This window comes from Solanum stenotomum, chromosome 6, assembly GCF_019186545.1.
Source record: "Solanum stenotomum isolate F172 chromosome 6, ASM1918654v1, whole genome shotgun sequence".
In the NCBI taxonomy this organism is placed as follows: domain Eukaryota; kingdom Viridiplantae; phylum Streptophyta; class Magnoliopsida; order Solanales; family Solanaceae; genus Solanum; species Solanum stenotomum.
In genome coordinates this window covers 8,523,364-8,539,515 of record NC_064287.1, presented here as the reverse complement: position 1 = coordinate 8,539,515, position 16,152 = coordinate 8,523,364, and the positions used below count along the sequence as shown (strand labels likewise).

Below are 16,152 nucleotides of genomic sequence, written 5' to 3'. Positions count from 1 at the left end.
GTGGGGTAAGAAAAATATTTTTTATATTTTTTTTGATAGTAATACTTTAATCTTTAATTTTTAATGGCAAAATAGTCTGATAGGCCCTTATACTTGAGTCGAATTGTAAATTGGACCCTTCTACTTATGACTTTGTCAACTGAACACTTAAACTCAATAAAACATAATATTTTAAACCCTTTTTTCACTTGATCAGGGTGCGTGTAAATACAACCAAATACACATGAAATCCACGTCATTTTTTAGTGACACGTCAGAAATTAAATATAAAAAAATATATATATATTTAAAAATACTATGATTTACTCTTTCTCGTTGTAACCCTTTCCCCATCCCCTTTCTCATCTGATCTCACCTCCAGCGCCTCCCCCAACCAAATCCAAACCCATATCCCATCATTTAGCAATGTCGATGATATTTATCACGTTCATCTCCGGCGAAGAGTTGAAATCGAGTAAATGGACTAGTATCAGAACGATTTCTTGAGCTACTGCAATCAATACGTTCTTGTCAAGATACGAGTCCAATATCGAGTTCTTCGACTCAGTCGTTTCGATCTGAAACCAAGTCCAATATCGAGTTCTTCGACTCAGTCATTTCGATCTGAAATCGAGTTATCAGGTTCTTCGATTCAGCCCATATAGACTTGTGATTCGAGTTTTCAATTTTAGAGAGAAGTTTCCAATTTGAATTTTCAAATTAAAAGCTCAAAATCATGTAAACCGTTCCCGATTCGAAGACAAATAAATCAGAAATAAATTTGAAGATTTATTTCTTTTTTATTTCATATAACCATTTCTGTTCAACTTCAGTTTCAATGATTAATTTATACGATGAGAAATCTACCGGTGGCAGACCTAATTATCCTAATTATTTTTATTTACAGAAAATTAGAAGAGGAAAGGAGTATTTTAATTTTTCCTTTTTAAAAAGAAAATTTCTGACTATATGTGTATTTCTAGCCGTTCACGCTCTTAATTCGCGTGTAAATCACGCACTTTTCCAGCTCATCAATTTTATTGTCACATAAGTTTGGTCAATGGTCAGAAGAGTTTAAAATATTGTATTTCATTGAGTTTAAGGGGTCGTTTGGTTTGAAAATGAGTTATGATGGGATAAGTTATGTTGGGATAAGTTATGTTGGGATTAGTTATGATGGAATAAGTTGTGTTGGGATTATTTTTTATTGAGTGTTTGGTTTGTTGTATTCAAAATAATAAATTTTAAGAACAATTTATTTATTTACAAAAATGCCCTTCATTAAGGTAAAAAGTGATATAACAAAAAGGTTGAAAGAGACATTTTTGTCATTTACCTACTTTATCCCGGGATAAGTTATCCCGGGATTACTATACCACCCAAGGAGAGGGATAACTTATCCCGGTACTAATTATTAATCCCGGGATAAGTTATCCCGAACTTGCCAACCAAACAACAAAATAAGCGGTACTATAATTTAATCCTGGGACTATTTGGTACTATCCCTTACACCAAACGACCCCTAAGTGTCTAGTTGACAAAGCTATAAATAAGAGGGTCAAATTTACAATCCGATCCAAGTATAAGGGCTTATCAGACCCTTTTGCCATTTTTAATTAATTAATAGTTTATTATTTAATTTTTGTCAAGGTGGAATATTTTATCCATGTGGAATGCCATGTGTCAAGGTTTTTTCAAATAAAAGAGAGTGCATTACACACACCACTTAGGTGTGTTTCTCAAACTAGAAAGTGATAATTTAGGTATGAAACTCACACTCTCAATAGTTTAGGTATGAAACTAAAAAAGAAAAGGATAGTTTAGGTGTGTTTTTGACACTTATCTCTTTATTCTATTGTAATATGCTTATAATATTTAGTTTGCTTATTTGTTGTGTACAATATATGGTTGGAGAATGGAAGAAATATGTATATCTTGGAGTATGCCTCGAACTCACCTGCTTGTGCCTATAACTTGAGAAATTATCAAAATGAAAGATTAAAATGTTAAACCTACATGCAATTTTTCCACAAAATCTCTGAAAATTTAGAATATTTGTATGGCTCTACTTTTATAATTTTTCTTAGTTGAACCCCGTACCCCCAAATTTTTGAAAATTGAATCTTCCCGAATCTGACCTCCGCACTCATATCAGATACCCTCACCCGAGTAGAGCAACATAGTTTCTCATTCTTGTTTGCATGTCAAAACTCTGTTTATCAATTTCTCTACATTCTTTTTTATTTCTTGAACTAATTTTCATTTTCTTATGGTGCTTTTGCTAGTATAGTCGTGGCAAAGGGCTTGGCAAAGAATCTGTTCTCATGATGATGACATTTGCAGTTGATAATTTCAAGATACATACCTTCCGTGTCAAAATTGGAGAATTAAATCAGGCCTCTCTCAGCCTATTCCAAAAATTGGTATCTCCATAGCCGCCAACTCATGCACACTATCTATAATGTGATCCTTTTACATGTAAATTTAGATCTACAGAGCTGACAGTCAAGTAACCTCAAATGCTTTTTTATGCAGGGTTTCAATGAGACCTCTTACAGTAAAATATTCAACGAGGTGGGCTGATGATTCTCTTTTTCTTTTCTCAGTAATGAATAGTTGGCTGATTTGGAGGCATTTTTCCGTGCCACAAAGGAGTTAATAATACTACTAGAATGAGAGTTCAGTGGATGAAATCTTCATTCTCTGTTCATAAACATCATAATTAACTGTTGTGCCCAAGTTGAATTGGAATAGGAATTTGGGCTTCCTTAAATCTTATACTTCTTAAGTTGGTTAAAAAAGAGGCTTAATCAAAACCTCATTTTCACTAAGTTGCCCTTCAAGTTCTTTTTGGCTTATTCAATTTAGTTGTTGACATCTAAATCTATATATGTTGTGCAGATGACCTTGGAGTTGCCAATGACCGAGTCAAAGATTTTTGAGCTGCGTCAATTAGGTGGGAATATGGTTACACATTCATAGCACATGAAGACACATGGTGTATGCTGATGACAGAGTCAATGTACGGTGAGCTGCTTCAGTTACTTAGCAACATGGTTATATGTTCATATTGCCCAGATAGACAATTCCCTTCAGCCTGGAGAGTATTGAGTATATTATTTTGGTGATTAGTTTTATCCAGAGTTTTGAATCAAAGCTTGTGACTCTTCTACTGGTTTTCACTAATTACTCTGGAATGGCTTTTTGTTCTTTTTCTCATTATATTACTCTGGAAGGTCACCTTGATATATACAACAGCAACAACATCTTGATATGTAAATTAAACGCAGCAAATGTTAGACTGTTGACTTATTTGTGTCTGGTTCGTGTTCAAACAAACAATAGTTAAGAGATGACGAAGAAAGCACAAGAAGAGTTGGAACTTTTTATTGCCTGGAAATAGAGACAGCTTATTTTACAGTAATATTCTAGACATTTTGGAAACCTGATATAATATATTGGGATGAAAGCCAAAGATGACTATTTATTTATTTGATAAGTTGAAAAAACTAAGATGACTATTTTTCTCATGGAATTCTCAGACTGTCTGAAAATCTATTTGTCCAAATGATTGAAGGTGTTGGGATGAAAATGGATGCATCTGAGGGATGTCGTTCGAGACTGAGAGTCCACCTTGCCAGACATGATTTACTGTGGTTCCATTGCCCAGTGGCCCTATAGTCGCAAAGATAATCATCTCGTTGTTCAAGTATTCTGCAGATATATTTGAAACTTGAAAGCTGAGATTTGCTCTCTGCATTGATGGACTATAACTTGTTATTTGTGTTGTGTAAGCTATCATACTGTCAGTTGAGTTATGGAAAGCAACTAATGCCTGTGATCCGACCATGCCTTGTCTTGTAGGATTGATAGCCCATGCTACCCACCCCTTAGAATCTTGTTTAGCTCTGTATGCAATTGAAACTTTTGTGCTAGATGAATTGTAGTTCCAGTGTAGGTTTGCTTCTAAAAAGGGGAGTACTTTGCAAGTGGTGAAAGTTCTATTAGCTGGGAAAGTGTAGTTTGAACAGTTTTGAGCTGAGGTAACAAGAAAAATTGAAGCAAGAATGCAGAATAACAGTTTTGATGTTGAGCTCGACGCCATGGGAACAAATATATTCTTTTTTCCTGTGTCAAAAATGGAACGAAATGATAAAAACTCCGTAAAAGACTATTGCGCGACTGTTGAGCTGATCCAACACCAAGTTTGAGAATGTAGGATGCTACTTTTTTGCAAGTTGAGGAATAAGAATGTTGGTAGTTATTTTATACGAAAGGGAAGGTGAGGTTTTAAAGTCTATTATGTCAGCGGGCCCCTACTGGTAGTGATACCTCCAAAGTAAATTGAATGCTTCTTATCTGTAGTTTTTGAAGGTATGAGGCATGGGTACACTCATTGACTTGACTATGAGTTAGTTGACTTAGGACCTCTTCAAGTATGTTAAACCATCATACGCATTGCAGAAAAGTTCCAAGTCAAGCAGTGATTTTGTCATCCTTGTGACACAACGTTTATTGTATTTCGATTTGTGAACACACTAAATAGATAGTCAAACTAATAAGATATTTATTATCAGATTTTGATCTTTAATAGCTTGGTTTTCGGTTTAACTGATAAGAAAATGTTGATATGATCATATATATACACGATGTTCATAAATTAAAAATGATAGTAAAAATAGAAGTGCAACACAAATTTCTGCATTAGTTTATTTTGTTTCATACAAAATTGTTTGAATTTCATCTAAAGACCTGTGCAATAAATTGCAGAAACAACATTAAATGTTTGTCACAATCAAATCTAAAATTCAGATGACTGAAGGTAATTACTAATTCGTGTAGATAAGTGAAAATATGCCGCAATAGAGAGGCAGGGAGGCTAGTTTCTGTTGTCTACTACGGCCGAAGGTAATACTAAAATTTTAGAAAATAGGGTTAAGTAAAATATTAAAGTCATTGTTATATATTTAGGAGTAAAATAGCAATTTCAGTATAATCTTATTGAATTATCAATTTAATCATAACCCAAAATCACAAAATTGAACATTGAACCAATAATTCAATACCAATAAATCAATAGTGTTATTTTTTTTCTTGGATTTAATTGGTTAAACCAGTTTTTGCACACATACATTGAGCTCTACTTAGTTTTTATCCAACAACAATTGATTAAAGATGTTATGTTTAATGTTTTCATCAAACTTCCAAATTCATCTACTTAGTTTTCATCCAAACAATCAGTCTTTAACTATTGTTATCTTCAATGTTTTTGTTTGTTTGTTTGTCATCCTACATATAATCCATCTACTTATAAGAATTTAGCCGTTCGTATTGTTTCAATGTTTTTATTAGGTTTTTATTTCATCAATCTCCCTATCCCGTCTTAAAAGGGTTTTCTCGATTGATTTTTCTTCCTTTAGCTATTCAGATGTTTTAGTTCGCTATGTTTGAAAAGTTCAAAATGTATAAAATAGTTACGAAACTTAGATGCATTTTTTTAAAAATAAAATAAAAAATGGAAGTTCATGGATCACATATGATATCTTCCTATGGTTTATTACTTTGGCAATATCTTAAGAGAAATGTTTTGAAAACTTCAACAAATTTTGAATTAAACGTTAAAACTACTTATAAATATAGACATCCAACTCGTAATGACAACGACCCAATTGCAATGGTTTATTACTTTGGGAGGATTCTTAAGATAAATGTTTTGAAATCTTCAAGATTTTCAATTAAACATTGAAGTTGTTTATAAATGTAGATAATGAAATTAAATATTCGATCCGCAATCGCAACGATCCAATAAATTTTCCCTCTCACTTGTCAATAAGGGGAAATTTTGTAGATGTACGAAAATAGGTCAGTAATTACGTAAAGAAATGATAAAATTTAGTTTTCAAAAAATAAATGTACGAAAATAGGTCAATATCATTTTTTACGAGGTTTAACCCCACATAGACCCACAATTCATCCTGCCCCACAACAATTTAGAAAAACACCCCGCACAATATAAAACCCGCACCACCCCGCGTTGTCTGAAACCCACATCGGTCCGCACCCTACCACTCCATTACCATCCCTATTTCAACACATCAAAAACACTATTCTAACCTAAAAAGAATGGCGTCACTGCTTCAAACGTAGCAATCTAATTAGCTGCTTCAGCTATTTTAAGTGCCATTTTTCTCTCCATGGAATGGATAATATTTGGGGATATGAAACTTACAGTATAGTTCAGCCAAATATATTTATCAATATGTTTAAAATATAAAAATCTATACACTAATGACGTATATTATGTGTATATTATACTTAAATACAAAAATCTCTATACTTACTCGCTGTTTTGTAAATTAGATTATTCAAAGACACCGTACTGTAATTATTATAAGAAACATGTACATTCTAGGATGATTTTATTAATTTTCCTAAAAAAGTACAAAAAGTTATTTTACAGAGTAATTTTTATAACTCAATTAACCATTTAAGAAATAAACTCAAACGAAAGAAATTCATACCCCTCTATGAAACTTTAAACAAGTTAGCTAAATTATTATTTTATGAAACAAAATTGACACTATATTTCAAGTTTTCAATCCCAATACAAGAAAAAAATAAGAAATGATTTTGCAAGCAAATTTCAAGCATGAACGACTTTTAATAAGTTGTGATATAATATAATATTTCCATCATCTAGAATAAGACTTTTTTTTTTGGTAAGCTGGAATTAGACATTTTTAGCCAACACTAAGAAAATAGAATGTCAAAGAAGAATAATAACTTTGGCTCACCAACAAGGATTGTGGTAGAGTGGCAAGTACTCATTCATTCTTAATCAGAAGTCTCGGATTTAATTTTCCTTGAATATGGAGTCACCTTTGTTGGGCAGCGCTTTACCTTCGAATGTAGGACATCCCGGCGCAAATTCAAATTTAATCGGGCAAATCAATACCGGGGAAAAAAACAACTTTAGCTCTGTGTCTAATAAATGAGGGAATAGTTGGAAATTTCAATGTGTCCTTCTCATATGTATTTCGTTATGTTCTTCTTTGTATCTTCTTACTTTTCAATTTATGTCATCATTTCAAGTTGTTGAATTTTGAAATAGTTGTTATTTAATGACGCATCTGTTAATAGTAGACTAGACTGGGTCAATACAAGTTGCTGCATTGGCAATTGAACTTGTGGAAGTCAACTCAAAATTTCAACAATTGCTTTTTAATTAAATTAACAAAAATATTGACATATCTTTTTCAATGTAATATCCAACAAAAAAATAGTAATAAAATCACATACTTCATTTTCCAGTTTACCAAAAATAATAGATTCACTAGATCAATTGTAAAACAAAAATATAATTTAAAACATGTTATAGATACACTAGTGGATATTTATTTAAAGAATTTTAGTATGAAGCAAGTAGCTCAGGTAGACAGCTTCCTAAAATTTTTTGTAGTAACTTTATCAAAAAAACTTAAGCAGCAAACTTACAAATAGCTCAAACAGGGTAATTACTTATGTAAAAGTCTTCCAATAGCTTTCTGAAAAGTCTCGCAATAACTTTATTTCTTCATAAATATAAAGCTAAACGAATTCATTTTGTACCTCAATTTCAAGAGAAATTAAATTTGTCTTTAGCTCAGCTTTTTTAATTACATCTCTTATTGTCTTGTATATATATATATTTTTTTTATTATTATTATGATTTTATTATTATTATTACTATTATTATTATTTTTATTATCATCATCATCACCATCATTATCATCATCATTATTATTATTATTATTAGGCCAAACACATATGCAGACTCTTAAATTTGTCCCTAAATTTCATTTTGGTACTCCAACTCAATCTTGTTGCATTTTAACCATTCAACTGCAATTTTTATGTTCCATTTTGGCACTTCTTTCCAAAGAATCAACAGTGGGATGTGTGTACTTGTCACGACCCAAATTGCGTCATGAGTGGCACCCACACTTAACCTCCTAAGTGGGCGGACCAAGGAATCTAAACCCCAACATATACCAATAATTCAACTATGAATATCAACAATAACGCGAAAGCTCCAACACTTATTAAAGTAACCAATCAAATAAACTTCTAAAGTCTATTACATATTATCCCCAAAATCTGAAAGTCATCACATCAAGGACATCTAATCTCTAAATACTAAGGCTAAGAGTATTAAAGACACCAAAATAAATGAAATAAAGTAATTTGTGTCCGAAAACTATGGACATCAAGTCATGACCGAGAGAATCCAACACAAGCTCGAATAAATAGCTCACCCTTAAACCTGATATGCTGTGACTGGCTAGAGCTGAGGTCGAGTCAAATTCGCTGGTACACTCGCTGCACTCCACAAAAGAAAACAAAGAAAAATACAAGTAGGGCTCAGTACGGGGCAACATGTACTGAGTAGGTATCATCGGCCAACCCAAAATAGAAACTAATACACAATGAATAATAGTATAAAGTCAACTATAGCACTTAGCAGGTGATAAGAAACAACAACATGAACAAGTGACAGTTGAAGCAAGTACGTAATCAATCACAATATCAAGCACACACACGAAGTCTCATGCCTCCACATCACACTCGTTTGGGAAATGTGTTCATTGAGATTAAGTACATTAAGTTAATTCAATATCTTTTTCCTTTAATGTTACCGTGTCGAAACGTGACACTCTGATCCAATTATACCATGTCGGAACGTGACACTCCGATCCAATAATACCGTGTCGGAACGTGACACTCCGATCCAAAAATACTGTGTCGGAACGTGACACTCTGATCCAAAAATATCATGTCGGAACGTGACACTCCGATCCAATAATATTATTAATTTATCATTTATTATCGCCACTTTTCAATTCATTAATAATATCACATCAAACCTTCTTTATTCAAGGCATCACTTCGATAGAAAGGTTTTCAGATTATAAATCTCACGGTCTCAGGATTTTAGACCAATCACAAACCACACAACCATGCCACATAATCAGACAGTCAAGTACATAGAGAACTTCACAATATCATTCAATGCATATCGATCGCTATTAAGAGTTTATCTATCAAATAGAACAAACCATAACCTACCTCCACCGAAGAACTGACGTCTGGCAAGCTACTTCTCCAATGCCTTTCCTTTCCTCAATGTCTCCGAACCTTTCCAATCTATCAAGTATATATGCATAATTTGTAAGTTAACAAGCCTATAAACACTCATATTACTCTATGTCCCTCCTATACCCAAAAACTCACCTAATTCTATAATTAACTTCCTAAAGTTCAAACCTAAGGGGAAGTCTTAATTCCTCCCATTAGCATAACTTTAATGTAATTCATATAATATACTACACCATATATTTAATTACCTCTACCTCAATCTATCAAATTTTAGTTTATAATATGGTAAAACTGAAGCCACTGGTCACGATACCAGTGGCAGCNGACAAAAATATTTCTTTTTTTTTTCTTCGCCCTTTGCATTCAAAGAACGGATTAAAAAAATGATTCAACCTCAGACCCATTTAAATGTAGCGGATAATAGCGGGGCTCGAGAATTGATGTGTATTCGAATCATAGGAGCTAGCAATCGTCGATATGCTCATATTGGTGACGTTATTGTTGCTGTGATCAAAGAAGCAGTACCAAATATGCCCCTAGAAAGATCAGAAGTAGTCAGAGCTGTAATTGTGCGTACCTGTAAAGAACTCAAACGTGACAACGGGATGATAATCCGATATGATGACAATGCTGCAGTTGTTATTGATCAAGAAGGAAATCCAAAGGGAACTCGAATTTTTGGTGCAATCGCCCGGGAATTGAGAGAATTAAATTTTACTAAAATAGTTTCATTAGCTCCCGAGGTATTATAAAATGAAATTGTGATCTGTTTCGAGTGGGGTATTTGAAAGAAATAGATTAATTAGTAGATTGTGTCTCACGCATATATCTTTTATAATTCATATCATATTCAAAAATAAATAAGTAAAAAACACGTTGATTATATCAAATTTGGAGACCCCAATAATTTTAGTTCATCATGGGCAGGGACACTATTGCTGAGATAATAACTTCTATACGAAATGCTGATATGGATCGAAAAGGGGTGGTTCGAATAGCATCTACTAATATTACCGAAAATATTGTTCAAATACTTTTACAAGAGGGTTTTATCGAAAACGTGAGAAAACATCGAGAAAACAACAAATATTTTTTGGTTTTAACCCTGCGACATAGAAGGAATAGGAAAAGACCCTATAGAAATATTTTAAATTTAAAACGAATCAGTCGTCCTGGTCTACAAATCTATTCTAATTATCAACGAATTCCGCGAATTTTAGGTGGAATGGGGATTGTAATTCTTTCTACTTCTCGAGGTATAATGATAGACCGAGAGGTGCGACTAGAAGGAATAGGTGGAGAAATTTTATGTTATATCTGGTAATCCTTTATAATATGCAAATTGGATTCGAAACTTCCTATTTGCGAAAAAGAAAAAAAGGGGGGAGAGTTGTCTGAAGATCTCAATTTCAAGAGAAATAAAATTTGTCTTTAGCTCAGCTTTTTTAATTACATCTCTTATTGTCTTGTATTATTATTATTATTATTATTATTATCATCATCATCATCATCATATTATTATTATTATTATTATTAGGCCAAACACATATGCAGACTCTTAAACTTGTCCCTAAATTTCATTTTGGCACTCCAACTCAACCTTGTTCCATTTTAACCCTTCAACTGCAATTTTTATGTTTCATTTTGGCACTTCTTTCCAACGAATCAACAAAGTGGGATGTGTGTACTTCACATGCCATTATTGTGTTAAAAAATAATGAATGAACATCGTTTTTTTTAAAAATAAAATTATTTAGAGTTTCTGTACATTATTGTGTGAAAAAATAATCGACGAAAGTGTGTTGAGTTTTTTTTTTTAAAAAAACAATTAGTTAATTTAAGTAACATCACATTTTTTTTTCATATCTAGTCTACTTGGACTAACTCAGATATCGGCTTTCTAATTTTTCATTCAACTAAATACGAGTAAAAAAAACTCATGTTCATTGCTAATTAATAACACTATAAAAAAATGTTGAAACTCGATAGACTTCGTTGGGTTGTCATTGATTTTTTTAAGAAAGAAAATCGACGCACTTTCGTCGGTTATTTTTCACGCAAAAATATAGGAAAACTCTTAACAAGAAATTGCTACTTTTTTAATAAAAAAAAACAATGATAATCCGTCAATTTTAATTTTTTACAATAATTAACAGATGATCGTCAATTTTTAAAATGCAAAATTGCAGTTCAATAACATATATAGAAATAAAGAAATCATAAAATTAGCATTTTGTGTTAAATGGTACATAAAAGAAATAGAGTTGAAGGATAATCTTTTATTATTCTTTTAAAAAATACTTTTTCTTTGTGTTTCACTCTCTTAGAGAATGTGTGATGCACACTCTCTGCCACATCACTTAGAAGTACCAAAATGGAACATAAAAATTGGAGTTGAAGGGTTAAAATGGAACAAGGTTGAGTTGGAGTATCAAAATGAAATTTAGGAACAAATTTAAGGGTCTACATATGTGTTTGACCTTATTATTATTATTATTATTATATAACATGTTATCAACATGAGATTTTATTATCTTGAGTATTTACTTTGAATGAAGCATATAATTATGATTGAGAGACAAGATTAATCTCTATTGCAATCATTGTTTTGGTGATTATTTTCTTCTCAATAAAAAGTAATATTTCTATTTACCTGATTTTCATTAATTTCACTTTTTAACTTGAAAGTGCCAAGGATATTCCACTGAGACTTGCAATGACTTTTGCCAAGTCAAAAGGGAAAGCCATGTGAGTTTTTTTTTTTTGAAAAATAAATAGGATTAGTTTTAAAAAAAGTCATGTGAGTAAATTATATATTACTCCATGGCTTTTAATCTTGCTATGCTAACGATAACTATCATAGTTCTATTTTATGTCTTGTTAACTAAATTTGTTTATGTCTATAACCACCAGAACTGGTAACATTTTCATAAGCTTGTTACAATTACAATTGAAATTAAAGATATAATAACAACAATAATAATATGTTCAGTATAATTTTTATAGATTTAATTTTTTTTTAAAAATCTATACAAATCTTATTCCGCTATTATATGCATAACTTGATTTATCCGTGAAGTAGCAATATCTTAAAAGAGGTACTAAACTCTCACAATTTGATGTGATTAAGGTACATCATATTGATATGATTATGTTCCACCCAAAGAATGATAATTATTTATAAATATATAAATCTAGATATATTCCTTGAAGTAATTGTGATAATATTTAGCAAAGCGTATAGCTACGCACGACTTACTTCCAGAAGAAGTAGAGCAATTGCGAAGAAATATTCGAAATATTTTAAGCTTTACTTTTGAAGTAGTGAAAATTTTGAAATTTACTCCCGAAGTAGTAAAATTTTGAAATTTTCTTTTTAAGTAATAAATCTTTGATCCTTACTCCCAAAGTAACAATCATGATCCAATAATCCAAAGTCGTGATAGCACCTACCCAAACCTCATAATCGAACCAATTACACTAAATTTATTTTAACAATTTTAAAACATGGAGGTAAAGAGAAAAACTGATAGTAAAAATTAAAAATCAAGCAAGCATTTATAATATAGAAAGTGTCGTGTAAAGTAGAGTAAAATGCCACCCAAAATCTGATGTCACAAGTACAAGAGCTTTTAAAGTAAGATTTCAAGTTAATCAGTAAGTACTACGTCCATTCAAAAGAAAAGTAAGAAATAAATAAACAAAAAAGGAGTCTAGTGTTGGGGAACAACTAGCAGTTCATTCCAAATACTTCAAGCTATCACCAACACTCTTAACTCAAAACAAGATCTGCACACAAAAAGGTGCAACAAGTCTGAAGTGAATACGAAAATATGTATACTCAATAACATTATTGATCGACCTTAAATGAAGCGATGATGAGGGTTGGTATTTCCATGACTATCTTCACGCTTCTCAAAATCATAGCAATAACATATATTGATAATCAAAACAGGTAAACAAACAAGATAGTTATAATTAATAGGAATTCAGTAAATTAAGCAAGTAAGCTTAAAATAATAATCTCAGCCAAATAGATAAATAATGGTATAAAGTATAATAACCAATACAATGCAACGCAAGTGATATGATATGAGATGAAATGATTGATGCACCAGAACACACACACTCATGCTGCTAGGTAGTCATGATCCATGGAGAATTCGCGAGATTCATATGCTGCCATCAATGCCGATCAGTAGAACCCTCGAGTAAAAAAAAAATACCATCACTCCATCCAGATCCGGTCCTTAAGTACCCATGAATAAAATTCATATCAACTTCCCCTCTGGAACTAGATCCTTTGGATTTCGCGGATTATAATCATATGATTTCATGTATGCTATGCGTGTGACAACATATAAAAACATAAAAGAATACCATCGATATGGAAAAATATTTAATGCACATGCTAAAAAGATCAATCAAGTTCTCAATACCTACTATTACTCATACCATAAATCACGAGGGATAAGCTTACAATTATTATGCATTTTCTTCATCAAGTTTTTAACTTAAAGAGAGTATGCCTCAACTTACCTCCATATCAACCATTCAAGTTCCATTTTTTTTTTTAACAAATTCGAGTTGTAATCTCTTTATAATCTACAATTTAGTTAATTTCCTTAGTTGTTATAATTAAAGACTAATAAATTCACTTATCCGACAAATCTAGTTGATATCTGGTGTTTCTTTTCACTTGAAAATTCTCATATCAATAAAATTTCAATTCTCAATTATCACAATGAACTCAATTTAAAAAGATAAAAAGTTGTTATATTTTCTATCGAAATATATATATAGTGAGAGTGTGTGTTCATTTTTAGGAAAAAGTAATTAAAACCCCAAAATAATTGAGGCTCCAAGGCATTACTTTAGTTGCCTTATAGTCGAACCGACCCAAACTTTATTGAAAGTATACACTTATAATAATTAGGGACAAGTCAAATTGTATATTACAAATATTTATCAAAATATTTTAATAGATGACGATTCATTACATGATATAAGATAAATATTACGTAATAAGGTAAATTTTTATTGCAATCTAAGTTGGGAAAATTACGCGAGTTGGCAAACATTACTAGTTTAATATTTAACGAGGTTACAATTTTAATTAATTATTATGTGTGACTATAATATAATTTGCTATTAATTATGAGATCCATGGACAATTTGTTTACCGAAAGAAAAAGACCCCTCTCCAGGTTTGCATACTCATTTATACAAATCTAATTTTATCTTTCCTCTCTCCATTTTCTAATTCTCTCCAAAAATTACTCATACACATAAGGAATGAAAATACAGGTACAAAAAGGTGATTGCACAAACTAAATTGGGAATTTGAAGAATCATCATACTCCATAGTGCAAATATTTCAATCTTCAACTATTACAACTATATTTTATTTTTTGGGGGGCAAATTTACCACTAGATGGAGTGTCTAGTGGCCTTTTATTAGAAATAAAAAAATCTCAATAGAAATAAGTACACGCAAGAGGGGCAAGGCCTTACCTTACGAATCCTATTGAGGTAACAAAAAGACTATGGTATGTTATTTTTGGTCCTAAATTCTCGTACCTTTCACTAAGCGCGAATCTGAGAAAGTAATTTGAACATTACATTTGAAGATCTAGCCCGATTTGTATCGACCTGTTCTAGTCGTTCTAGAAAAGCCAACGGGGAAAATTTGGGGCCAGAAAACTTTTTCGTAGTATTTTGGATTTTCCCAACCTTGTCCAGATTTGGACGAAATCGGAGTCATTGAGGTGTAGGGAAATCTGGTAACAATAGGGTGAATCATTTATGATTTTTGATTACATGAATAGTTAGATAACTCGTTAAGGAATCCGTATGACTTTATAGAATTGAATTTGGGTGAGTAGAACTCCCGAAATCGATCTTAGCGTAAAGGTTATTTACTGAGCATCGTGGGTTAGAGGTGTGTTGTGAAATGAGAATTTTGAATTCTTGAAATAACTCTCTATTTCATTTTGGCCGCTTTGGCGAGGGTTATTGCCACTCTGGCGTCGCCGCTCTAGCGGGGCCGACGTGAATTAAAGTCGTTAATAAACCCCTAAACGACCTCATTATGCACTTTTCGACTTATTGAGCTAAGGAATGACCCCCAGGCGATTCATACTTATTTTTCACCATTCTTGAGGCTAAATGTAAGATTTTCACTCCCCGAATCCGTTTATCAATCCGTAGAACGTAATAGAATGGGTGAATATTGATGGGGAAGGGTTTTGTTATAGATTCTATAGTGGAAACAACCCCAAATTGGATAATTGGGATCATGCGTTTGATCTAGGGTTCATAGAATTGTTATAGTTTTGGGTAATTAGCGATTAATGGTTGATTCCCGTTTTATTATGATTGTTTGTAGACCAAGAACAAGCGGAACGAATTCGTAAAGGGAAAGATCAGGTTTTTTAGGGTTTCAAGCTTGTTTCGAGGTAGGTGATGGTTGTGATTCTATGATTGTGTGATGTATGCTTGTTGTTGCTTCATTATGATGCTTGTATATGTATGAATGTTGCAATGTTGATTGCACTTATTGTAAATGAGATTGAGAAATGATGAATGCTATGAAATCATGACTTAAATGTATGATCTTGATGATATACTTGTGATTATGATTGTGGTGTGTGAATGAGATCGGTTGCCACGTTTCGGCATAATTAACTTGGATCGGTTGCCACGTTTCGGCATAAAAATGGAATCGGTTGCCACGTTTCGACATAAATATGAGATCAGTTGCAATGTTCCGGCATGCCAACTGTTTGGGTTTGGGTTCCGTGAGAGGACCAATGACTTGTTGTATATTGACTTATTGTTGTGAACATGATCATGAACTATGACTTATGACTTCTCAAAGAGTTCTACTTAGTGTGAGTGGGGGGTATGAGACTTTATCCATGTATTGCACAAGTGGACTTTAAGAGTGATTGTGGTGTGGTTCTCTTATTGAAGCATGTGAAATTGTACGTTGCTTGTAAATGATAATTGATATTGTATATGTTCGATATATGCATA

General features: G+C 32.2%; 3 protein-coding genes and 1 long non-coding RNA gene across 8 annotated transcripts in view; 2 read left to right on the top strand and 2 right to left on the bottom strand.

Annotated features, from left to right (window-relative positions):
• LOC125869305 (uncharacterized) overlaps positions 1–3,699 on the top strand; it is a 279,493-nt gene extending 275,794 nt beyond the window's left edge. For 4 of the 5 annotated variants that reach the window (XM_049549879.1, XM_049549878.1, XM_049549877.1 and 1 more), the window contains 4 exons: positions 2,270–2,402; positions 2,515–2,553; positions 2,881–3,006; positions 3,557–3,699. In XM_049549879.1, the coding sequence (XP_049405836.1) occupies positions 2,270–2,402; positions 2,515–2,553; positions 2,881–2,961 (253 nt within the window). In that variant the 3' untranslated portion in view covers positions 2,962–3,006; positions 3,557–3,699. The remainder of the gene's footprint in view (positions 1–2,269; positions 2,403–2,514; positions 2,554–2,880; positions 3,007–3,556) is intronic. The other variant, XM_049549880.1, reaches the window with a different exon arrangement.
• On the bottom strand, positions 3,295–4,530 carry LOC125869308 (cytochrome b561 and DOMON domain-containing protein At5g47530-like). Its single transcript, XM_049549881.1, has one exon. The coding sequence runs from the start codon at positions 4,082–4,084 to the stop codon at positions 3,518–3,520; it is 567 nt and encodes a 188-aa protein (XP_049405838.1). The 5' UTR covers positions 4,085–4,530; the 3' UTR covers positions 3,295–3,517.
• A 3,527-nt stretch (positions 4,531–8,057) lies between these two features.
• LOC125869318 (uncharacterized) lies at positions 8,058–9,164 on the bottom strand. Its single transcript, XR_007446802.1, has 2 exons — positions 9,085–9,164; positions 8,058–8,337 (listed from the first exon to the last, which is right to left on the bottom strand). It is a non-coding gene; the product is annotated as an uncharacterized LOC125869318 (long non-coding RNA).
• A 280-nt stretch (positions 9,165–9,444) lies between these two features.
• On the top strand, positions 9,445–10,234 carry LOC125869311 (50S ribosomal protein L14, chloroplastic). The gene has a single exon (XM_049549885.1). The coding sequence runs from the start codon at positions 9,498–9,500 to the stop codon at positions 9,864–9,866; it is 369 nt and encodes a 122-aa protein (XP_049405842.1). The 5' UTR covers positions 9,445–9,497; the 3' UTR covers positions 9,867–10,234.
• The last annotated feature ends 5,918 nt before the right edge of the window (positions 10,235–16,152 follow it).